General features: G+C 37.3%; 1 protein-coding gene across 3 annotated transcripts in view; it reads left to right on the forward strand.

The window, feature by feature from the left end:
* Positions 1-5434: 5434 nt before the first annotated feature.
* Positions 5435-27308, forward strand: part of LOC145675828 (uncharacterized) — a 34784-nt gene continuing 12910 nt past the window's right edge. Inside the window, exons 1-2 of one of the 3 annotated variants that reach the window (XM_081746564.1) lie at positions 5435-5569; positions 10453-10952. In XM_081746564.1, the coding sequence (XP_081602690.1) occupies positions 10555-10952 (398 nt within the window). In that variant the 5' untranslated portion in view covers positions 5435-5569; positions 10453-10554. The other 2 variants (XM_081746565.1, XM_081746566.1) reach the window with 2 other exon arrangements.

Below are 27308 nucleotides of genomic sequence, written 5' to 3' on the forward strand. Positions count from 1 at the left end.
ATGAAAAGATGTTTTATTTTTTTTTATTTTAGAGACATATATGTTATTATTACACATTATCACAAGATTAGCTTTGCCCTTATGCAAACCATTACTGAAGGTCCCCACTCTTTTCAGATAATCTTCTATTGACATCGAAAAATGTGTACGGTGAAATTGAAGTTTAAATAGAGCATGATATTGATGAAAACATATTTTTATTTTAGGCGGCGTAAATGTTATTTTAACAATTATGCAGATTATTGTAAGATTAGTGTAGTCTTGAAAAAAACATGGCTGAATGTCCCTACTTCATTCCTTAGTGTTGTACCGGGACCAAATAAGTTACATGGTACTGGCACCCTGCGTCTAGGAGACCCTATTTCAGTGACCTAGTTTATAATTTCTGTCCGGTTGTTAACTATGGGTTTAACACCGATTCCCGAGTTTCCTGTGAGCTTCGACTGAGTGTACTTCTGTGCTAGGTCTACAGCCGATTTCGAGTGCTATTTAGTTTCGTTGTTCTCGCATTATAGTGTATTTGACTTGATTAGTGTTCTCTTCCTTTTATTTACTAATGTGTTGTGCATTAGTGCAAGTTTTTTTAAATTTATTTTTCTCTTTCGTCGCTGCCAAACATGGCAGCCTCCTCTGACGGACACGTGCTCCAATCAACTAATATGGATACTTCATCGTCTACTAATACTAATTCTCCTGTATCAAATGTGCCCTATGCACATACTACCAATAACAGCTATAAAAATCACCATCTAGGACCTTATGTCGTCCACGTGACCTCCACGTCTGCTTTGAGCAAACAACATCCCATGAAACTAGGTCGACTCTTATATAATAACAATCTCACAGATGTAACCGATATTCGCTCTCTTGGCCCTCAGGGTTTAGAGGTCTTTTTTCGCACTGGCAAAGCAGCCAACGATTTACTACAACATCCTTTAATAGCGGTACATAATTACATTCCGAATTACGCCGTTTCATGTCAGGGTATCTTACGAGGGGTCGATCCGTCCTTAACGGACGATGAACTCATCACTGCGTTACGCAGTAGCGCTCCAATCTTACATGTTCGCCGTATGTTTCGTAAACGTTCTTCGTCTGATGCTTCTACAGTTCCCCCTACCTCTGACTCTTCTTTACCCCCAACCTCCCATTCTCCACCTTCTGTTACGGATTCTTCCATCCCCACCGGAACAATCATAGTCACTTTTGATGCCAACACTCTCCCCTTCCATTGCAACCTTTTCTATTTTCACCTTCCCGTTGAAACATATATTCCGAGACTAAAGCAATGTACTAACTGCCTTTTTACGGCCATTTTAAGCAGGCCTGCCGGGGTAAACAATCTTGTGTTAGGTGCGGCCTACCCGGCAACCCCTCTTCATCCTGCTGTGCACCTCCCAAATGCAAGCACTGTGCTGGTGACCACGTGGCTACCTTCACTCAGTGTCCTGAACGCCTTATACAAATTCAAATTAATACTCTGATGGCTACAGAACATCTATCCTATACCAATGCCAAACGACGCTATTTAACCACGACCCCTGCACAACGCTCCTTAAAGGGAGATCCACTTCCCCATTCTACTTCGTCCTTTCTTGCCAATTCTAGCTTTCCTCCGTCCTCTATCCCTACCTCCGCTTCCTTTTCATATTCAGCTGTTATTTCTCGGCCTTCCACTTCTCATTCTCCTTCCTCTCCTTCCGGTGTTAGAAAAAAGCGCTCTCTTAGTCCTCACTCTTGGCCTTCTTTTTCTGCCTGTCCCCCACCTCTTCCAACTGACCGATCTCCTTTAGCATTTTCTCCCCTTCCCAGCACTGTCACAGCTTTTCAGAAACCGTCAAATGCGGCAGATCCTATACCTTCTTTTTCCTCCGCTGTTTCTTCTATCCTTTCTATTTTAGAAAAATCGCAACATAAATTTTCTCCTCCCGACTATAAATCTTGCATCACCATACTCAAGCTATTACAATCACATTCACTATAAAATCATCTGGTTGCTGCTTTTCTACTCTCTTACAATGGAACATGAGGAGTTCTCGCAGTAAAATGTATGCCTTACATCACCTCATATCTCTATTTCATCCGTCTTTTCTCTTACTCCAAGAAACCTGGCTTACAGATTCCTACCGTTTTAACACCCCTTCCTAACATTGGCTTCATGATGTTCGCCCAGACGGTCGAGGGGGACTCTCTCTCGGCATTCATAATTCTTTACCTTACGTTCTACACCCTCTTCCCATCCAATATCCAGAAGTTCAATGTCAAATGGTCACCGTTCACTCTCTCACCCTGGTTAACCTCTACATTCCTCCTCACGTTCTCCTTCCTGATCATCTCTGGCTCTATCTTTTTAATTTCCTTACCCCTCCCTGGATTGTAGGTGGTGACGTAAATTGTAATCACCAGTTCTGGGGTGCTCCTTTTTCCAACCCCGCTGGCTCTGCCCTGTATCGCCTACTTTCCACCTTACCCTGTACTCTTCTGAATAGTGGCACTCCTACGCGTCTTCCCCGTCCCCGTGAACTTCCTACCGCTCCTGATCTCACCTTTTGTTCTCCAGCTTACTCTTGCCATCTTACATGGACTGTTTCTTCCGACCCCTACGGCAGTGATCACTTCCCCATTATTTTACATAACTCCACTTCTCCTCCCTTTCCATCCTCATCCTCTATAGGTCGCCCATATTTTACTAACCTCGATTGGTCCCTTTATTCTTCCTGCTTTGACCATTTCTCTCCCACTCCCTCGTCTAGTGATCCTCTCCATCTTCACACTGCTTTCTGTTCTCGCCTTTCCCAGGCAGTATCACACTCCCACCCTGATCCCTCTCCCTCCATTCGTTAACCATCCCTAAATGGTGGACTAGGAAATGTCACCAATGGATTTTCCGACGGCGTCAAGCCCTTAAAACATACCTCGCCACTCGCTCCTATTCCCATTTCCTGGTATATCAACAAACCCAAGCCAGTACGACCCTATTCTTCAACAAACCCGTCGTAATGCCTGGCGCCAATTCTGTTCCAACCTACATTATGGTTCCTCTTTATCCTCCATTTGGAAATTTTACCGGTCCCTTCGTAACAAGACCTGTCGTCCTCCCTCTGGTGAATCTATTTCCTCTCCGTGGCTCCATCAATTCCATTCCCAGCTAGCACCATCCACATGTCTCTTCCCTCCTCTCTGGCTTTCTCCTCTATATTCTCCAGAACCATCAACCCTTATCCATCTTCCTTTCACTACGTCCGAACTTTCTCCCACCTTATCCCGTCTACCCAACTCATCATCTGGCAAAGACGGCATACATTACCGCCACCTACAACATCTTCCTCCACTGTACCAGAACTTCCTACTCACCTTATATAACACTGTATGGCCTTTTGAACGCATTCCCTCTCCGTGGAAAGATTATGTTATTATTCCCATCCTCAAACCCACAAAACAACCAGGTATCGCTGAACGTTATCGCCCTATTGCACTCTCCTCATGTCTTTTAAAGGTCTTCGAACATCTCCTGAAACAACGCCTTCAATGGTTCTGTGAACACCACCTTTTATTTTACAAACAACAATACGGTTGTCGACTTGGTTCCAGTGTTTCTGACTGTCTGTCTGTTCTTATCTCTGATATTTGGCTTGCTTTTTCCCGCACCCAGTTAGTTTTTGCCGTATTTATTGACCTTTCTCATGCTTATGACTCTTCTCCCTTATGATCTCATAGATATACTTTGGCAACAAGGCATCCCTTCGAAATATCTCAGCATCATTTACAACCGTCTGGTCCAACGTATCTTGTATCTTCGACTCGGTTCCCAACTCTCTGAAGGTCGCACCACTTCCCAAGATCTTCCTCAAGGTTCTGTATTATTTCCTCTTTTGTTCAATCTCTTTCTGGCCCCGATTCTTCGCCAAACCAGTAACAATGTACGGTCCTTTTCTATTGTGATGATTTAGCCTTTTATATTACTTCTCCCTCCCCTCAACTAGCTATACCTCAACTCATTTCAGCTCTCACCACTTTCTCCACCTGGTGTTCTACACATGACTTAAGAATAAACTGGAACAAAACTTCCTTTCTAGTCTTTACTCGCAAACGCTCTCCCGCCCTACCCTCCCTTACTTTCACCGGTATCACTCTTCCTCGCCGTCCTTCTGTTAAATACCTTGGAATCGTCTTAGACTCTTCTTTACGTTGGACCCCCCATTATCATCTTCTACATCAAAAAACATCATCCTTCTTACGTTTAATTCGTTCTATTTCCACTTCTACTTGGTCTACAGATTTTTGTGTTCTCCTCCTGTTATGTAAACAGGTTTACTTACCTATTTTAACGTATGGTGGTTTCTTTTTATCTCCATCTCCTTCTAGAGTCTTTCAAAAATTCCAATCCCTTCAATATACTACTCTCTGCAGTACTCTTAGCCTCCCTTCCACCACTGCTGCCACTGCGCTTTATTCTGAGATCCGAGTTCCACCTTTAGCAATTCACTTGAAACACCTCTCAGACAAATTCTGTCTTCGACGGTTTACACGATGCTCTCTCCTCCCTGAACTCACTCTGCTTCGACACCTTCATACAGGCCGCAAACGTTCTCCATATCTAGCATCTCTCCCTTTCATATACTCCAGTTATCTAGATCTTGCACCACATCTATTAGACATCCAGCGCACGTATACTCTCCCTTGCTACTTGCATGGCTATCCAGTTTTTTTCCCAATCTTTTTCTATCATTTTTCCCCAATACCCTTCCACCCACCTTTTCCCTCCCGCATCTTACCAACATTGCTTTTCCTCATCCATTCCTCCTCTCCCTCAGGACACTGTTCATTTGTACTGCGATGGTTCTGGCCAGGGCGTGCATTTGGGATCAGCCTTCTACGATTCCTCTCTTCAACAATGTTTCAGCTTTCAACTGCCCCATTATGTCTTTACCTTTCTCACTGAAGCTTATGCCTTGTTGCGACTCTTCTTCATTCTCTTCAGCATCAGTATACAACTATCTGTATCGCCACTGATTCTAAATCTCTCCTCTAATCCTTACAATCTTCACCCTGGACTTCAAAATCCTCCTGGATTCTTTATGAACTCCGTTTTCTTTTATACCGTCGGACTTCCCTCAACTATACTACTTGCTTAATATGGTCCAATGTAACAGACTTCACATTCTGTATACTCCCCAACGCTTATATCTTATCCGAAAACGTACTACTCCACTTTGTAACTGTGGTCTCGATACTGGCTCTATCGATCATCTCATTTTCTCTTGCCCTCTCTATCAACAATATCGCCCGCCATTTCTCTCTATTCTTCATAAATTTTATGGTTCTGGCCCTTTTAACGTAGATTCGTTCATTTTCACCATATCTCCACCTGTTCTTACTGCCTATTATCTTTATTTACAAAGATCTAAGTTATTTAGGATCCTAAAGATTCATCTCAATTCCTCATCTTTTTCTTTTCATCATATCGTATATAATTGCCGGGAGTATGATCTTCTCTAAGGCAAGATGCAACCGCAGAAGAAGAAGAAAACACCGATTCCAAGGACCCATTAACATGTGGACAATTTAGGTACAATTTCACAAATCTTGTAAGCTATACGTATAACAATTTTACATTTATAAACTATAGATTGTATGTCTAAGGGACTTTGGAGAAGAAAAGATAATATTTAACATTAATTTGCAAGTGCCAATACCGGTACTGTACTTAGGATAGATGAAGTTTGCGAGATTCACCAAAAATAATTGTTTAAAAAAATCCTTAGTGATTTCCATGTAAATACTGGGCACAGTAAAAAAAAAAAAAAAAAGAAAAAAAGTACAATGGAAAACAATAGGAACTTATGTTTGTTATTGCATGAATGTGATGTAACTGAGTCCGTACCAATCTGAACCTTGCACCTCTTCCAACATTAATCATATGTTGAGACAAAATGTACTTCTTGTATATTTCTATCGAAAAACTGTACTTATGTATAGCGAGAACATAATAATATACAAGAAAGATAATACCAAGGTAAAGTCCATAATATACTTTTGGGCATTTATTCCGAAGTTGAGCGTGCGACACTTTTCGAGCAAAATCTTCATAAGAGGTATTAAAATTCATAATTTTTCAATTCCTACGTTCTTAATTGACTTTATGGTTCCTTTCGTTACACAGTGAGAGCTTAGATTTGGTTTGCACATACAACAGAGGTCAACAGAGGTGCCCTTGAACGTCCGAACAAAGTTCAATATTTAATTCCCACAGTATCGCCGAGCGAGCGTCAGCGAGTCAGGTCGGGTTAGAGCCCCACAGAGCACGTTGTTTACACTCTTCATTAAACTCAAATTAATATAGCTTTTATTTTCATTTTACAGTTACCTTAGTACTTCGGTTTGTACTGAAAACAATAATTTTGTCCACGTGTTTTTTCGCTGTCACATCCTTTCCACACTTGCGACAGTTTGTTCTTAGGTTCATTCATACTCTTTACATACTTTTAGAAGACTTTGCATGTTATGAAAGTATGGCTTCGTGGACTTTAACACAGTCGCTTCACATCCTGTGCATCGTTTCCGTATATTTGCCGCCATGTTCATAATATAAATGCTCGTTTGTTTCCCACAATGCAACTATTTTCTTACCTTGCGCCAAGCAGTTCCCTCCGCTCGCCGAATAGTCCATGTTTGTAATTGTTTATATATAACAAATAAAGATATTTTTCAAGATACTTGTATATTATCAAGCACACAAACGATCAAATTATCCATATCTTCCCTGTAAATTTAAAAAAAAAAATTCCTCGAAACGGACGCGCAACTTTAGAACTTAACTCTACTTTTGTGTGCAGTAGGAGAAAGATTTAGTTTTTGCTTTAACAAGAGGGAAAATAATCAGATATTGATAAGTATTTCGAACTTTTGGTAAATTTTTACATTTCCGGTATGATAGTTATTTTAATATTTGTGGTATTTAAAATTAGAGATGCAAGGGCTCGGAAGAAAACCGCCTTTTTTTGAAACAAAACTGTTTTTTCTGCTTCGCTTTTTTGCTTGGGAAATTTTGGGCTTTTTTCAAAATCTTGCTTTAAATTGACAATGCAGACTTTCTTTCGCTTCTCTACAACACAAAAACTCATTTAATTAATTGCTAATGTAGGTAATAATATAAAACCTAATATAAACCATGAATTTCGAAAAGATTTTTTTAAAAATTCTTAACATACTTACACTATGAATTCCTAAGAATTAACCAATAGATGCAATAATATTTTAATTTCTTATACACAAAAGTAAGTACTTTTATTTTAAAAAATGATACACAAATAACTAGCAAAATTGTATGTAGTATTTTTACTTCAAAATATCACACACCCTTATTTTCAAACAAAATAAAATAAAACATGAGAGAAATACATTTATACGATGATCTTAAAGGCTGCACATGAACGGGTTGGTTTCGGGTGGTTCTCCACATTCTTGAAACTTCTAAATTTTAACTTTAATATACATTGTATGGATATCTCGAACACATTTTTCATTCATTGATCACATACGTAGTAATCTGTTACCACCTATCAGGTGCTTCGGATCTGCACAATCGGTAAAATTCCAAATTATATAATGCACTGACTGTTCCTTAAGCTCGTTTAGAATCAGGCAAGTACCGAATTTTCTGTTCATGCATCATATGCGTAATAGACCGTTCATCTGATCGTGTGGTTTCCTAGGCTTATAACCACCATCACGGTTTATCCAGTCCTGAAGGTTTCTGAATTTTTAACAAGTATTCAAATTTTTTGAAGAAAAAAAATATGGAATAATTTAAGAGTAAAAGGAGTCCATCACTGTACCATTTACAAGAAAGGTGACAAAACTTATTGTAATAATTAGTGAGGCATTTCTCTTAATATTATATTAACAAGATTGATTCCATTCGCAGATGAAATTATTGGAATTATCAGTGTAAACTTAGGGAAATCGATCGACTATCGACATGATATTTACTATTCGAAAAATAATCGAAAAAAATGAGGATATATTACCCAGTACATCTGCTGTTTATTGATTTTAAAAAGATTTACGACTCGGATAAGGGGGAGGTATTGTACATTTCTCACAGAATTCGGAATACCGGAAAAGCTAGTTAGATTAATTAAAATGTTGTTAAATGATTCCCAGAGTAAAGTCCGGGTAGAAAAATTCTTGTCCAGAATAGTCTGAAACAAGGAGATGCGCATTCACCATTATTATTCAGCATTGTTCCGGAGTACGTTATAAGGAAAATTAAAGATGTTTCCCACCTAGAGCTGAATGGTATTCACCAGGTTATGGCGTATGCTAATGATGTAAATTTAATAGGGGATGATAGGAGAATAGAAATAAATGCATAGGCCTTACTAAACACTTGCAGCAGCGTTGGTTTAGAAGTAAATGCAGAGAAAACTAAATATACTGAAGTTCACCGGGATCTTAATACGGCAAATTGTGGATGCGTTAAAATATCAAATAATACTTTCGACAAACTGGATACTTTTAAGTATCTAGGATCAATATTACCAGACCAAAATCATATCCAGAAAGAAATTAAATGTCGACTGAAATCAGGAGATACGTGTTATTATTCAGTTCAAAATATTTTGTCGTTGCGAATTCTGTCGAGGAATTTAAAGCTTAAAATATATAAAACGATAATCATGCCTGTTGTTCTGTTTCGTTGTGAAACACGGTCGCTTGCGATGAGGGAAGAACGCAGACTGAAAGTATTTGAGAACAAGTTCCTTAGACGAATATTCGGACCCAAGAGGAACGGGAATGGGGAAACTTCATTACGAAGAACTGCATAACTTATACGGTTTACTAAATATCATTATGGTCATCAAGTCTAGGAGGCTCAGATGGGCAGGTCATGCAGCCAGAATGGAAGTAGGTAGGGACGCTTTCAAAGTTTTAAGTGGAAACCTAATCAGGAAACGTTCATTAGTAAAACCTAGGGGCAAATGGAGGACAATATTAAGATGGAGATCTCGTAGGAATAGGAATACAAAGTAAAAACTGGATCCAGTTGGCTAAGGATAGAAGTCAGTGAGGAGCTTTTCTGAACGTGGCTTGAACTTTCAGCTTCCATAGGCCATAGAGAGAGAGAGAGAGAGAGAATATATTTAAGTTAAGCACAACTGCACAAGAACCCTGAGTGAGTGGTTAGTTTTTCACTTCTATCGGGAAGTCCGGGATTCGACCCCGAATTTGATCATTTTGAGAAAAGTTTTTCTTAATTTCATTTGTGAGTGTAGAGATTGTGCTTGTACTGTGAATCCTGGCCGATTCCCTTTATCGTTTGTAAATCGTTGTTATTACTAATTACCAGCAGTGACGGATTTGCGAATGGGATTATAAGATGGGGATGTCTTACAGATTGAAGCCTGTACCCCGAAATTATGCAATTTCTAAAGCAATCTAAATATTTGTTATGCCTTTACCTATAAACTTCAAGTTCTCCGCAAATAAAAATTAGGTATTTTTTAGAAAAAACTAAACACTAATATGGAAAAACCCTCCCAAAATATTTTTCTATATCCGCCACTGATTATCAGTATAAAATAGTCTTCACGGTTGTATCTGAAATATTACTGTTGAATATAAACAAAACGAAATACTAGTTATGCCTATAAACTTCAAGCTCCTCTCAAAGAAAAATTAGGAAATTTTAGAAAAACCAAACATTAAGCAGAGAAACACCTCCCAAAATACTTTTCTGAATCCGCTACTGATTATTTCTATCAAACTGTATCCAAGTTTGTATCCGGAAGATTGCTAAATCATTCCACAGCTACAGTATAACAAAATTGTGGAAGTACGCTCTGACAGATATATTGACAAACGTACGCTCTGACGGATATATTGAAAAACATAATTTTAACTTATGTGCTAGAAGCTAGAGTAGGCCTACTAATCTCTAAGAATTGAAACACGGATGACTAAAAAGAAATGACGTAGAGAAGAAGAAATACGTCGAAAACTGAGAAGTTAAAATAAAGTTAAATATCCTCTACAATTGCCTTCAAATACTACGTACTCTATGTTTATTTTAATTCATAAAACATGTGCTCCATCCATCATGATAGTGAATTCCGGAGCAAAATATGGTATTTAGGTCATGAAATCTTATTTAATTTTAGAGTATACTATAAGAAGTCTATTCAAATAGAAAAATCATGAAAATGAAAAAAGCCAAAAATTTCCAAAATTCTCGTTTTTTTCCCAATAAAGCCCGCTTTTTATGTGCAGAAAACATCGATTCAAGAAAGCCGGCTTTTTTGCACCTCTATTTAAAATATTTTTTTCCGTATCTTTTACATTATTAGTCTCATCCCAAACCCCTTCTGACTCAATTTCAACTGAAGTGGCATTGTCTTACCTTCGCCTACTCATAAATTTTGTTTAAACGAATAATCTCGTTGCTTTCAGATTTGTTTGTGTCTCTTGAAGATTAAGTGACGAAGGTTTAAAATCTCAAACGTGAATAGTTTTTGTTTTTCATTGTTTCAACTTGCTTGTAATAAAGTCAAAATGAAAACAGAAAACAAGCCGTTTGAAGAATGTAATTATAAACTATGTAGTAGTTACATTAATGATCATAAAGATCCTCTTACAATATTTTCGAAATGTAAGGAACAGAAAAGTGCAACAGAAGGAGTTGATATCGCTTCAGAAAGTAACGATGATGGGACAATATCAGATTGGAAGCTAACTTCAAAAGTAGTATGTTTGGTCAAGCGTTTATCAACAACTGATGTACTCGTAAATTCGAAACGTTTCGACAGTACCATCAAGCAAGATTCAACCGATTTTACGCACAAGTCCGATGAGTCAAGCAGTCATCCGTCTATTGGAAATAAAGAAGATCACGAAGAGGATGTTAAAGAGAATTATAATCAAGAAGCAGGCAACAGTGCTCAGTTTCTCAGGTATGTTTAAATTTGTTTATTTCTTCAGAGTTACGTTTTGTATAACTGTTTCTTTTCAGCGCTTACAATACTTGTTAAATATTATTAGTATTAGTTGTTTATGTTAAAGAGAGTTAACGTAATCGCAAATGTTGCAAAACATAAAAGAACGCAACCTTTGTAAGAGTTGAGACAGTTCCACAGTGAAATAAGTATCTAAACATAACGGTAAGTTGTTATAAACACACTCCTTCCATAAGTTTTGAATGTTAGGATTGTATACTGACACACTTGTGAGTAATGTCAAGAGCGATACTTGCCATAAGTAGGTGCTTGCAAGTAAAACGATATGACGATATTGTTGTATGTACATTTTAACCAACCCTCATATTTCCAGTGCCAGTTCTTGGAACTAATGTTTAGCGAGTCGAAATTCGCAGAAGAACGAAACAGTGGAATTTTTCTACCCAGAAGGTGCTTCTTCCCTCAAGACATTTCAGCACTTCTCGCCGGACCGTATTTGGGAACATATTTGTTCATACTCTCACTCTCACCCACGCAAAGCTGATTTTCTGAGCAACAGCAGTGGATCATACGTCATAATGTAAATTTTTGTGATTAATTGCTAATTATTTACATTATTTTGTACATCTAACTAACTAACTAACTCTATGGCCTATGGAACCCGGAGGTTCAATGCCGCGTTCACAAAAGCTCTCCACTGATTTCTATCCTTAGCTAACTGCATCCAGTTTTACTTTGTATTCCTATCTCTGCGAGATCCATCTTAATATTGTCCTCCCATCTGCGCCTAGGTCTTCCTAATGGTCGTTTTCCAATTGGTCTTCCTGTCAAGACTTTGAAAGCGTTTCTACTTTCTTCCATTCTAGCTACATGACCCGCCCACCTAAGCCTCCTAGACATCACGACCCTAACAATGTTGGGTAAATCATATAAATTATGTACTTCCTCGTTATGCAGTTTCCGCCATTCCCCATTCCCGTTCCTCTTGAGTCCGAATATTCGTCTCAGGATCTTGTTCTCAAATACTTTCAGTCTATGTTCTTCCCTCAGAGTAAGCGACCATGTTTCGCAGCCATACAGAACAACAGGCACATATATTGTATATTTTTTTGTATATGTTTTGTATATTTTTTATACTTTGTCGTTTTGTATATTTTAAGCTTCAGATTTCTCGACAGATCTCGCGACGACAAGAGATTTTGAACCGAATAGTAACATGAATTCCCTGCTTTTAGTCGACATTTAATTTCTCCGTGAATATGATTTTCCTCTGTTAATATTGATCCTAGGTATTTGAAACTATCCACTTTATCAAAAGTATTATTTAATATTTTAACGCATCTATAGTTTGCTGTATTCCGGTCCTGACGCACTTTCATGTATTTAGTTTCATCTGTATTTACTTCTAAACCCATGTCCCTGCAAGCGTTTAATAAGATCTATGCATTTCTTTCTATTGTTCTCCTATCATCACCTATTAAATTTACGTCATCCGCATATGCCATAACCTGGTGAATACCGTTCAATTCTAGGCCCTGGTTGCTATGTTTGATTTTGCTTATAACGTATTCCAGAACGAAGTTAAATAATAATGGCGACAACGCATCTCCTTGTTTCAGGCCATTTTCGACGTGAAAGCTCGTGGACAAAAATTTTCCTACTCGGACTTTACTTTGGGATTCATTTAAACATATCTTAATTAATCTAATTAGCTTTCTCGGTATTCCAAGTTCTGTAAGGACGTTGTATAATGTTTCTCTCCTAACCCAGTCGTACGCCTTTCTAAAATCAATAAATTGTTGATATACCGGGGTATTGTATTCCCACTTTTTTTCGAGTATTTGGCGAATGGTAAATATTTGGTCGATAGTTGATCGATTCCGTCTAAATCCGCATTGATAATCTCCAATAATTTCATCTGCGTATGGGATCAGTCTTGCTAATAGAATATTTGAAAGAATTTTATAGAATGTTGACAGAAGAGAGATGCCTCGATAATTATTACAGTCAGTTTTGTCACCTTTCTTGTGAATTGGAACAATGATTAATTCTTTCCACTCTTGTGGCAATTCTTCCTTGTTCCAGATAAGGAGAATGAGTTTGTGTATCTTGTTCCACAATTTTTCACCTCCAGCTAAAATTAACTCAGCCGGAATTTCATCTACACCCGGATTTTGTACATCAATATAATTAATGTATTTTCAATCAAGTGATAATTAATCAATTATTCCTTATTATCGAAGCAGTTATATAAAAACTAAATGTATTGTGCGAACTATTTTTTATTCCACTAGTATATCAATACGCTCTCAAAGGAACCAAAAGAAGTGACACGCAAAAGAAGCTCGAAGAGTGCCCTCCAAAACACAAAGAGAATGACATGCATTAGTCTGATTGTGCGAATACTGCGACTAAATGTGCGAACTACGAGGGTATAAATTCCAAAAAAATTCGTGGATTTTAAAAGTCAGCGCTAATACAATGTATTTTTATTAAATTATCTATAACTTAAAGGATTTGTAAGAAATCCGTCTTTTGTGACGTTATATGCCTAGGGAAAATGGAAGTAATGTTCAAGGGCCCCTTTTGGAGAAAACAATTTATCACATGGCCAGCAAAGAAAAATAGTGGTTCTCTATTCAAGAAATATACTGTTTTTCGGATAATTATCGAAATCGTAATATTCGTGCGTGCTTTTTAATGTCGTTTCCGTGCGCGTCGAAATCGAGTTCCAGGGCCAACTTCGTTATTTATTTCTAATCAGAATATGTTGTTATTGCGTTGTATGAGTGTGTGCATAATTTCTTAAAAGTTAAAATACATGCTATAAAAATAGCTATTGCGTATGCTATATTTTTTAATCAAATGACGATACGTTAATAATGCTGTTTCTAGCGTTATTCCTCTGGTATGTGAAAGGATAAGTATCATGCTGTACTGTGTGCATGATTTAAAATTTTATTAAGTTACAGGTGAAGTACATTGAAAATAGGTATATACATAGGTGTGCAAAGGTATATAATATGTTTCTCTGCAACAGTCAGCAATGTCAGTTATTTCCCCACAAGTATTCCTTTTGAAATTACCGATGAGGAATATATTATCCATGTAACCGTTATGTGCTTGACTCTCCAGTGACGGTGCACACGACTCAGTCTTCTTGTGGTTATTGATTGCACTAGAATCTAATGGTCGTGAGTGTGGTTTCTTTCTTATAAGTATTGGTGTTCGATCTCATTATTCCTTGACCATTCCTTATCAGAAGTTAGGAACAAACCTAGGATCATGACATATGGCTTATCCAAAACATACGCAAATTTCGAATCTCGCAACTGTCATAAATTGGCTTAGGCCGAACAGGGAAAAACCCGAATCGAACCCTGATCCTCTCATAACGATCATTCAGCAATACCTTAAACAAGATACAAATTACTGTTAAGTCTCAAGACTACTTAATAGGCATCTTCTGGAACATTGAGTGCAATAGGAAGTATGTTTATTTTGTGTGTAGAAATTTCGTAGCGTGTTTTCTATTATAGGCTGCTGTACCTTCCTGCCTTAACTATAAATTTTCACTTTCTATCTAAATATTTTCATAATACAAAAACTTTTTTTTGTATTATATTTACTTATAGGTTCTGAAACTAATATTTTTTTGTATACACAATACCCTAGTAAATAGAAATGCCAGATATGAACCACACGTAGAAATTATCTAGTTTGTTTCGCTTTTTTTTTAAGTTTTTAACATTACGGAACTGTATCAATGATTCTGGTTGTCCTAATATTAATGTATGTTGTATCACAAACGACCTCCAATAAGGAATTCAGCTTTTTTAAATAGGTTCTTTTAATGTATGGCTTAATTAACTACACTGGGAAAGGTTCGTGTATTAGAAGTTTATGTCTGATTATGGCGGGTCTTATCATATGACCTTGCATCGCGGGCAAAGTTTATAAATAAGAGGCCTGTTCCTGCTAATTTTGCATGACATTTGCCGACAAAATAATCTTTGTCAAAGGAAACTTTCGTTTGTTCTGCAAACACTGGCCATGCTACAAGAGCACGGAGGCTCAATTTTAGAATGATCACCTCTCACGCCAGGGGTCGTGGTTCGATCCCAGTAGCGACAAGTAGGCTTTATGTGCACAAATAACGCTTGTGTGAGTTTCTCGGAGTTCTACTATACCTCCCCCTTCCTCCCTCCATCAATGTCATGCATCTCGTCATCATCTACCTCAGTCGGGGTGCATAACCGTGGGGATTAAAATTCGATCAGAATCGATAGAATATGAAAGCATTAAAACCGGAAAAATGTTGTGATACATTTATCTAACTTTCCTGCTGCTTGGAATTTTTCACTCGAATATATCGATTCAACACTTTGTTTTACTTAGGTCAAGACACCAATATTTGGTTCATATGAAATAGCTTCTTCATTTTAACATCACTGAACTTTGCTCTCTTGCTATAACCAATATTCAACCCTGTTTATATCATAATGGTCTGATCTACTGTTACTACAAAGTAATGGGACTTTCGATAATTAACAGTAGAAATTTACTTTCTGATTAACCTTTATTACATCTAATGAAATTAAATACACATAGGAAATGTTAACAAATATATGCTCTTTTTTAGTAAGACATCGACCAGAATAGGTGACTATGAGTTACAGTGTTAGGTCATTGTAGTTCATAGAGTTTAAGTAGATAGTGCACTTATTGGATACTGGTGGGAAGTGGTGAGTGTGACATGCGTCAAGTTTTTATTGGCTCCATATATATTCAATGAGATTTAACCAATATTTTCCCGAATTATTTTTTGTTACGAATGTTCTTGACATTTACACGGAGAACTCAGTGAACATGTTTAATCACAAACTTGTTGAAACAAATGAGCTGCATCCTGCGTGTACACTTTTGGGAGGGTGGTTCGAAAATGACCCATCGGGAATATCGTGGCCAGTCGCAGGGGTCGTTTTCGACCCATTGGGAACATGAGGTAATTTTTTTAATAGGCTGTTTTTCCCAATACATTTGTTAGTACAAACTGAAATAATTGTTTTCACATAATTCAAATTTAATCATTTTAATTATTACATCTTCGTCAGAGACACTTTGTTTCGGTAGATCTGAAATATTTGAAAAGTTATAGCTAAAGTTTGGACAGGTTATGGAATATTGTCAACCTTTTCTCAATGTTACAGTCTAATGTTCTCTAACTTCTGATACAAAAGATTTGTGGTATTAAATTGTACTACACTTTATACTTATATTAGCGCACCAATGATGCATATTTACGCCGAGTATGAAATGCATCGAAACATTTTTGATGCAGAACTCTTTTGTATTTAAAACAGCGTCTGTTTCGTTTTTGTATAAACTACATCTTTGTAAACTTGAAACCTTTACTTATAGGGTTATGTTGTTCTACCTGATAATTGTATCTGAACATCTTAAAGAAGCAACGAAAACAAGGAGTCTTTCTGGTCGAGGCTTTCAAATTTCCATATTTTATTAAAAGTGACTTGCAAATCCTTCTGCGGTTTTGTATGTCTCCAGTATATCCAGACTTCCGTATAAATATCCAGCAGTTTACGGTAACAACCTCTAGCACTAAGACTATGAACGGGAAATACTATTTCTTTCCACGAATGGAAGAGCGATAGAGCTGCAGGTTTTCATCTAGTCTCTCAACTCCACCCACGTTTGCATTTTTGTTGGAAACCACTGCTGGCGTTTGTGCCTTGATTTCCTTATCAGCCGATGCAAAAGGCCTCGATGTTGTTAGGCACAGCTAGCTGTCGACAAAAGTGTTACAACGCTGTCATATCGTACCTTTCTCTCTCTGATAGTCGTAGCTCCCTTTGGTTATTTCTCTATTAGGTTCGCGTTTTCGAGTAGACAGTAGTAGTAGGGACCGCACTATGGCCCGCCGAGTCAGCAAATTTTTCTCGATTCCGATTGGTTGAGAGAGGTCACGTGACTTCAGGCCCCGCCCACGCGGGAAATTCAAATTTCCAGGTCACGTAGTATGACGTCATGAATCACCCCCGCGGGGAAATCCCTAACTTAGGGTTTTTGAAATTTATTTCCTTTTACGAGTAAGATATCAGTGCTTTGATACCTAATTCTGATTGGTTGACAGGTGTGACGTGATCTTAGACCCTGGGATATTTGAAATTCGTTCCCTTTTAAGGTAAGACGAATGCTTTGGTACCACGATGCTGATTGGTTGATAGAAGTCACGTGATCTTAGGTCCAGAGATATTTGAAATTCGTTCTTTTTTATGGGTAGCATGAATGCTTTCGTAATATGATACTGCTTGGTTGATAGAGATCACGTGATCTTAGGCTCTGGGATTAGTACTACGATACTGATTGGAGGATAGAAGTCACATGATTTTAGACCCAACGCACGGTCAAGACATTACATGGTATAACGTGGGAAAATCCCACACTCTGAATTTTTGAAAATCGTTTCATTTTACGGGTAAGATGAATGTTTTCTACTTCCATTTTTATTGGAAGATAGAAATCACATAATCTTACCACCACCCCAATCCTAGAAATTCATTTTTTTTAGGTTACGTGATATGACGGTGAACATACTTGACCAGGATTTTAGAATTTTGTTCTCTTAAAGGTTATCCTTTTTGGTACCTTAAAGTTCCTATGGAGGATTCAACCTCTCCTTAAATAACCCGTTTTTCGTATCATGATATTGTACTGAAGCTTACATTAAATGTTATCGTTCTCTTTGACAGTTAAGATGTTACCAGCTTTCTTACCTTGATGGGGAGACGTATGGAGATCCTGTCCTTGAATTAGTAGCTATATCTCTGAAAGGATACATTTATTTTAACAATGTTGAAAGAGGGGTCCATCCTTGTCGCTTGTAGATTTCTTATTACACATTGTTGTGAGTTTAAGCGATTTTTTAAGCGCTTCATTAATGCAAACAGGGCTGCCAGATTTTTTTACTTAAACTGCTCCGATTCTTTTCGAAACGGTTCCGCAGAGTGCAAGAATTTCCAAACTAAAAATTTCCGAACTAAAAAAAATGTAACTAAAAAAATTTTAAACAAAACGTTAAGCGACATTCGTTCGTAATCATTTCTTTTAGCGTGTTGAAATTTAATTGCTGTCCTGCATCATAGTTTAAGGTACATCCTCTAATTTTACATATGTAGCTGCTGACGTTGGTGTCTGGATTGTATATTTCTAAACTGTAATTTTTCGCCCTCCACTAACAAATGTCTTGACCTACGCTCGTTGTCCATAAGACTCCGTCTCATCCGATAAGCATCCCAAGTACGTCGAAGGTTCAATGGTTGGCTTCTCCAGCTTTTCTGTAAATATCACAGAATCTGTGTCGAAATATAAAACACGTTCCTGCAACATTTCCAGATACTTGTACATTTCCAGACGTGCCTGACATGTTGTAAATGTTCCTAGAACGACATTGGTGTTTCGGTTTTGAACAGGCACATGTTCATTGTACTCCCAGAACGCATACAACATCGTATCATTGTTGGGTACAATTTGATGGCGTGCAATGTCGGGGGAAGTCAGTTTTTCATAAAATTCTTCCGGCCAATCTATAATTGTGGTCTGGCTAATGTTTGTACGCTGTGAAAGCGTGCCCCAGAAAAAGTTAACACAAAGTTTACATAAACTTCTTCGTGCAGGATTATTTTCAATTTTGGTCGGATCCAATGCAATACCTTCACGCTCCAGGACGGTTTGTATAAATTTTGTTTTGTATTCTTCGGACACATGAACTTGGCCATCCAGAAGCTTCCATTTTCGATTTCACAAACGTGTTGATGTATTCCGTGAACAAGCCACCTGTTTTCGTGATGGGGTCATATCGTTGAATGTTATTATCCCAAATTTCTAAGATTTCCACCGGTTGATGTCCTAATTCTATTGCTTTTTGTATTTCGTATGATACCCATGATCCAGTGAGGCATCGCTCCTAATCATTGTGCGTACACGTTGCTGTCGGTTCATTTCTTCGGCACAAGCAGCACACAGTGGAAACAGTACTTTCTTGTTGCATCGATAAGGGAGGAGACCATGTTAAAAATGGCGACTTGACAATGTCGTCATTTTGATCAGACCATTGACTTTATTCATTGGTAGTATATTTTCATCACCCTATAGATAAATTCCCTACAGGATGCCCTACAGGGTATTTAGCGCACTTATTTATGAACGGATAAAGCAAAACGATATCGAAATATTTTATTTTTTCTCCTGCTTTTTCGTCGACTTGGTAGTACAATTTCACACAATTGGTTCTGCCTCCACAAAAGCTATCTCTTGGATTTAAGGGCCTGCGGTTCTTGTACGGATGATTCTTGAGATACGTCGGTATTGCTGGATTTTGTTTCAAGAATTGTTTAAATTCCCATTCCCACATTTCATGTACAATATACCCAAATTCACGCAGTCTTGCATTTTTTGTTGTGTTTGTTCATAACGGAATCCCATGGCGTCTTCTGGATTGCCGTAGATGGGCTGTTTACTGCCTGTTGTAATACAGACTTTACAACCGTGATAAAACAGCCGGCATCCTCATAGACGTGCTCCTCTAACGTCTCAGGATCTTGGTAGTAGCCGTCAACATGGAATTCCGCAATAAACACTTCTATTTGTCGAGCCGCATGTAAGATTTGTTTTCCTTCGGTTTTTTCAATGTAGGCCAGCCATTGCATTGCAGCAATCGATTGCGTACTTCTCCATCAATAGCGATGTGCCGGTAGAATTCCAGTGGTATTGGGCTTGAGGAAATTCCAGCGGAATACTAAATTGGAAGCACTTGCAATCGTTATCGTCTCCAAGAAGGGGTTCACTTTGGTTTCTGGTTCAAATGACGTCATAAACGAAACGCATGCTTGTCGCAGTACATTAACATCTTGAATAAAATAAATGATAATTTCCTTCTGGAAATCAAAGGTGTCATTACAGTGGTCGTTGTACCACTGCATGAACTTGTTCCTGTCTTCGACAGACATTTCATCTGCACCATAATACTTCGTTTCTGGAAGTGGTCCAATATACGATTGATTTTCCTTGGTGTTGAAAAAATGCGGGAAGTATCCTTTGGTTGCGGGTAAATTGAACGCTTTCGACAATTTGCTTAGTGCCATAGGCAGGAAGTTCAAAGAGTCAATGAACGTCAGATTATTCAAGGTGAAACTCAGTATCTTGGTCCCATTTAATATAATATACGAATCGAAGAAATATAATAACTTTGCAAGCGGAGGCAAAGAAACATAACGTCACCAGACTAAAGCGAATCGTTTACCGCGTAGTGATCGCTGTTAAGTAGTCAAGGCGGTTGACGAGTAATCTAGAGGTTCTTCCAAATCACATTGGACAACATATTTTGTTTTACTTTAGGATTTTTGATGGCGATTGATCGGCGATGACTTACGTTTTATTCTAATCAGATATTTGAATACTCGGGTGTTTCAATACTTGAACTATCAAATCTTCAGTAATAATCACATTTTACCCCGCAGTCGTAGCGTTCGGAAGTGTGTTAACATCGCTCCAGGAGTCAGTCATCTGTGACAAGATGGGAGTAGATACCTCAACTTGGAGAATTCGGATAGGTTTATTTGTTGCGAGAACTAAGTTCCAGTGTATCAAACCTCACACAAATTCTGATATTTGTGGTGCAGTGCTTAAAACTCGTTTTTTTTTTTTTTTTTTTTTTTGGTTTAATAATTGCATTGCTACTTGTAATTGGTGGAGTGGAAGTAGATCCAGGCCCTAAGTCATTAGATGACTTATACAAAAAGCTGGAAGAAATGGACTGAAAAATGAATGGTATATTCAATGTGACTAATGACGTAAATAATCAGCTGCAAGTAGTGGTGAATGAACTGAATGCTGTTAAAAAAGAGAACGAAGTACTGAAAATAGAAGAAAATATATTAAAAGCGTACAGGTGCCATAAAATCTTTCGAATGTTGGACCCTCTCCCTTATATCTGTGTATAGTGTTGAGATGGGTATAATGCTTGGTTGAGCATTTTTACTCCTTGAGACAAACAACACCTGGTAACAAAAAATATTCCTCATGGGTCAGTGAGCCTTGCGTCCGGTTCAATAAACTTTTATTTATATGTGTATGATCAAAGTTTGCGTGTTTCTGAGATTCTAATGCATAATGCGTAGGAGGAATTAGCTTTGCATATTGTAATAATTTATGTAGTGATATTAGTAGTTGTTGTAGGAAAAATATGTAGATATTGGAATAGGCCTATCACGCTTCTATATCAAAACTATGAAGTATGAGTTGTCAACACTACTTGTAATCGAAGAGCTAGGAGAAATTGTCTGTTAACGGGGATGGCAAGGAATCTTTTTAACTGTAAACAATTCATATGAAAGGATTTTCTCAACTAAGCTGGAATGCTTAACATTGTCACAAGTCCAGGCTATTGTAATATACACAGGAAAGAAGACTGATGTATTTGGGAAGGAATTTTGATTAAAGTATTTATCGTAAGGCGGAGTAAAAAAAATACCTCTCTATAGGTATAGTTGAACTTTACATTTGGAAGAGAAAATATATTAACACACACGTAATGAAACGGAGATGTCTAAGATATGTGGGTCAGTAGTTCCTATCGGGATCGTAAATTCTTGTTGAAGAAAAAGTATATAGGTGTTTTGGTATATCAAAAACGATTAGAGGATATAATACAACAGGATCCTATCAAAATAGGTGATAGGAATGCAGGGTGACTTGGTTTAGTCTAGAATGACATCCAGTGGAGAAGTGTTATTACTGAGGTTATGACCTTTCTGGTTCGGTTAGTCGCAGGGTCAACGAGTTTCGTATATTACCAAATATTTACCAACGGTAAAGGGTATATTCCATTTTCTTCGTTGTCTCTTCAGATTTGCTCCTAAAATTACACACTGTAAATTCCTATTGAAACTTCAAATGAAGGTCAAGATTGATGCGAATATTAAACTTCTTTTGGTCTTCATTCATACTTTCGTGAACGTATGCACAAAAAGTTCTTTATATGCTTGTAGTCAGTTAAAAAAATCACGCCTGATTACGAAGAAGGAACTTCTCCAACAGAAAATTCAGAACAGCAATGCTTAACATCAACTTTGGAAATTCATAAATCGTTCAGTAATACAACCAGGGGTAAACTAATGAATATTTTCCTCCGGTTCGGGATCAGCGCAAGTTTTCGATCTTATTTGTCGTTAAAGTGAAATGTTGACCAATTTTGGGACGTATTTTTAGAAAGAAGAGTAACTTCCAAAATTTAAATGACATGTCTACTCTATTTACAATGCCTTGGTAGACCGGGAAAAGAAGATATTTCCTAAGCTTTACTTTGTGTGAAGTCCTTTCTAGTTTCGGTGTTATATAGTCCGGAATCCACAATATAATGGCCGTAAAAATTTGTGGGTGCATAGAGTTTTATTGTTGCATCGTGTTCTTCGACCTATTGCTTTCTCTATTTTCTTGGGTAGACATCTCAATTATGGTCGTTTACCTCCACAGACGCCATTTTCCAATATGGCCGCCAAGAAAGCAATCACTGTACATAACTAAGGAACTAAGTCATCTAGGAAAGTGATCTTCGTCTCGAATCATAGGTTTTCGAGGCCAGAGAATTCAAATATAAGCTTAGATTTACGATATATTTAAGTCTTGTATTTAATAGAGCCAGGGGCGTACGCAGGAATTTATCATGGAGGAGGTCCAAAGCTGACACACCGATACTAAGTCATTTCAACTTAAGAGACTTTACAATAGGTGCTCTTGACAAGTTCGACTTTGAGGATGTTTACCGCTCTCAGGTACATTTGAGAGCCATCGTACTGTCGTGGTTCTTTTTCAACATAAAACATCAGAAGAGATCCACAGAAAAAGAGATTTTGCAAACTGCACTGATGAACAGAATGTGTAAACTTTTGTGTGAGTACCGTGTCGAAAAAGATAAATCGAAGGAAGAGTACAACTAACCCTGCTCTTCCGAACAATTTTAAAGTAGCTGAAGATGTTTTCATTCATTCATCTGATGAAGCATCCATATGTGCGCTAAAAACTGAGTTTGTTATTTCTCTTACTCGATGTGGTGCGTTTTCAGGCGACGCTCAGCTCATATCACCAACGTGGAGAATTATACACTCTTTAATTTCATCCAAAGTTATACCAATTAAACAAGTTGGGTTTCTGCCAGTTATTCCTTCCCCAGTTACCGATCACGCTACTGTGTGTACTACCATTAAAATCTTTGAATCTGTGAGACAGCTATTAAGACAACTCAACCTTCCTGTCTTCTGAGACGAAGGAGTATTCTGTACAGTTGTGTACATAGTTCTAAGTAACCCAAAGGAATTTTATGACATATTGCCAATGCATAGAATGTTTCATTTCACAAAAGTGGCTCTACCGTGTAGTGGGAAGTACCTCCTTGGTAGCGGTTTCGATGATGCTCTGGTTGAAACAGACATCTTCAGAGTGAATTCAGATAAGAGTGTACTAAATGGAAAATATGTTCGGGCGTTTCAAGGAATGTTGTTAATTGTCTCTGAAGTACTCGAGAAAATGATTTGGGATGCTTTCCGAAGTAGTAACAAAAAGGAAGCATACAACAATTTTCTTAAAGAAGTAAATCAGTTTCAACTGTCCTTGCAAAATAGAGAAGAAAAATGTAGATTTCTCCATACTGTGCTGTTAGTTTCAGGTCAACAACTAAGAGATTGTTATTTAAGATTTGTGAATGAACGTAACGAGAAATCAGAACTTTGCAGTTATCTCAACAATTTCCTTAACATTGAAGAACTCATCAAAATCTTTGTAACGTCTGATCCCGAAGAGACTGGAATTTACATGTTGAGACCGTTGAGTCATTAATCCCTATATTTTAGCAATTCAATTACCTGTAATATTTACGTTATGAATCATGATACTTGGAATTAATGAAGCGCCTTGGAATAGATTGTCCTTACATGCATGAAATTTTCTTCAATGGTCAGTTTGTAGTTTCTGGAAAGCCGGCACCATTACACGCAGTTGGCAAAGATATGAAACAATTCAACGAGGTCTAAAGAGTACGAGAGGAATAATTGGACAAAGTCGTAAAACTCAGTACGTCACTGAATGGCAAGTGACCTATCAAAGTTCTCGCCATTGCCAATGTTTGGAACAATCTTATAAATGCACAGGTAGTGAGTCACACAGAAACAGTTCATCATGAATTAACAGGGAAGCAAAGCCAATCGTTTCCTTTAGTTCATAATAGCAGGAGGTAATCCATTCAAATTTGATGGTTCTTTCACTTTACACAACATTGAAACAAAGCAAATTGTTCCTGAGGATGTGAGGGCGAAAATTTTAGGTGTATTAAGAGATAAAGGAGTAGCAAAGAAATTTAGGATAGAGCGCTTCTTTACCAAAGAAAGGAAACTGACGGACAGAATTGAAAAATTATATGTCCCCACCTTCGAAACTCTTACCACAAACAACGTTACTGTGACACCTGCCACAATCAAATCAAGGGATTTTGCACAGATTCAGAAGAAAATCACATTGCAAATGAAAGAGGTTTCACAATGAAAGAAATACTCTCTCATGATCTCCAAAATTCAAGTTAGTTGTTTGAAGGTGATGCACCTTCGAGACCAACATAGTATGAGCAAGTATCGCATTTGGAGAAAAAATCGACAAGAGGTACCTCATTTCATCCAAAATATCAAACACGGACTAAGGTTGTTGTTGATTTTATGTCGCAGATAAGAATGTTGAAAATGTCAGTATTGAATAACTTTGGAGAAGCAATACACGCTGTTATTGAACGACCCACTTAAAAATGCCCAGCCAAAGAAATACAATTTATTTTGACAGTTTTTGTGACAATTCACTCAAAGAAAGTAAGAGAGTACTTCAATCAGGCACTACCGGATCTATTGATCTCGCTTGCCTTCAGTCTCAGACTCATATACCAATCCAAACTCAAATTCTGGAAAGCCGTTCAAAATAAAATAATGCTGCAAGCATTAACCAAAAAATGATACTTGAAAAACCTTCAACAGACTTAATTCTTGTTACAAGCAGAATGGTAATAAATGACAGTGCCCTTCCTGCTACCGTACGCATAAGAGGAAACGTAACTAATATTGAAATGCTCACATCAAAGATTCAAGAAGCAGACCTAAGAATTGTACGTCACACATACTGGGCACTTGAACGCGGCGCGCAGCGAGTTGTCCAATGATACTGATGTGGCTATTTTGTTACTAAGATATTTTGCAACCATAGGGCTAAAGCAATTTTAGGTAACGTTTGGGGTGGGAGAAAAGAATCGTTTCATTCCTATTCACCATTTATATGATACAATTAGAGACAAAATTAGCAGCGTCGTCCTCAAGGCTCACATTCTCACTGGCAATTTGTTGGTTGTGCATTCAGTGCTGCATTGTTTGTACCCACTTTATTTAAAATGCCATTATCTTCTTCATTTTGCTGAAACAAGCAGTCTCTCAGCTAAAGACATGAAAAATGCAGAAACATATTTTACGAAACTGAGGGCGAAATCGACTGAAGTAGAAACTTTTTTTATGGTTTATGCTATGAACTTTATCGACTGAGCCCTAAACTCATCAGAGCTGCAACTCACTTCATCTACTATTCGAGGTCCCGTTAAAAGTGTGTATTTGGTCATCGGAGAATCTCTGTTGTCATTAGAAAAGGAATATATTACTGAAAGATCTGTGAAATTTGGATGGGAGAAATTGGACGGTCTCTTGAAAACCGAAAAAGTGTTTCCGATCTTTACCAGATGCTGTATTGCAAGTGTTTTCTTGCAAAACAAACAATATATATATATATATAAGAAATTTCAACTGTTGTGTACAATGTACTGTCTTTGTTACAGGGGCTGTGAAAATTCTGTCTGAAAGTCGCATGCATTTTGTTTAGACTTGTAAATTTGGGCGCATATTAGGTAATCTTTAATCTTTATTTGCAGAAATAAACTACTTTTAGTGGTTTAAATAATAAGGTTGCTCAAATGTGAGGTATAAGATATGTGCGGGAAAGACAAATTGTAAAAGGGTAACGCAGTGCTGTTTATGAAACCACTTCGTTTTATGTGTTGATATTGATATTTTATATTTTTACACAAACAATAGCATATATTAAACATGACAAAACAATATTAGAGACTAAATATTGTGGTAGCTAAAATGTTGTGTATCATGTTTTTTATATGTGGGAAATATTGTAAGAATACTCAGTTGCTTAGTCACATCAGCATCTTTTCTAATGGTTCAATTTCATTATATTAATGATATTTTGGACCATTAACAAATATTAATTCATAATGGTAGTAATAGCACAATATTTGATTTACTGCTTTTACATATATTTTAAACCTAATGACATTTGGTATATTAACCTTGTTTCCGAAACAAAGCCTTTTCAAAAAGACAAATTTTTAATTTCTTACGTTTTTGTTCAAATCTGTTCGATTATAGTATTAGTATTAAAAGGTGCAAATCAATAGTCATGTCATAATCATGCAATAGTCAAATTATGATTATAGTATTAGTATTAAAAGGTTCATTCGATATTTCTTGTCCGATATGTCTCATTTGCGTAATTAATATTTCAGAAGCCTTCAATGTTCGATTGTTTTTAATGTTTGTGATATTGTAGCGTCGTTAGTTTACAACACTGAATAATAAGTGTGGTATGTTTGTTTTCTTTTTAAATGTAGATTTGAAACTTGTAATAACCTGACGTAGAGACTTTTAAAAAAAATACAACTTTCTGATTGATTGGCAACACTGTTAATATCTTGTTATTGAAGAGTACGCCAAAATGTATGTCTGTGGTGAACAAATCTAATTGAAAACTCCTTTTGATTCGGTTTGTGGTTTTCGCGATATTCCCGTGGATGAATTAAAATGGTCCACTCTGCATATACATCGTGTATCTTTTGTCTGTAATATATAAAATTCTTCAATATGTAGCAATTTTATGGTAATATTTCACTTCCTTGAAACGAAAAATTATGATTCGACACTAAAATCACTTTCCTAGGTGACTTAGTTCCTTAGTTATGCATGTTGGCTACTTAGTAGGCGGGCATATTAGAAAATGGCGTTTGTGGTGATAAGCGACCATAATTGAGATGTATACCCAAGAAAAAGTAGACAACGATAGGTCGGAGAAGACGAGGCAAAAATAAAACTCCGTGCACCCACAAATTTTTACAGGCATGTACTGTGGATCCAGGACTAATAACTGTTTATAAGTAAACTTACATGCGTTGATAGGAACGGTAGATGTATACTA

Source organism: Thermobia domestica, chromosome 18 (genome assembly GCF_964235325.1).
Source record: "Thermobia domestica chromosome 18, izTheDome1.hap1.1, whole genome shotgun sequence".
In the NCBI taxonomy this organism is placed as follows: Eukaryota; Metazoa; Arthropoda; class Insecta; order Zygentoma; family Lepismatidae; genus Thermobia; species Thermobia domestica.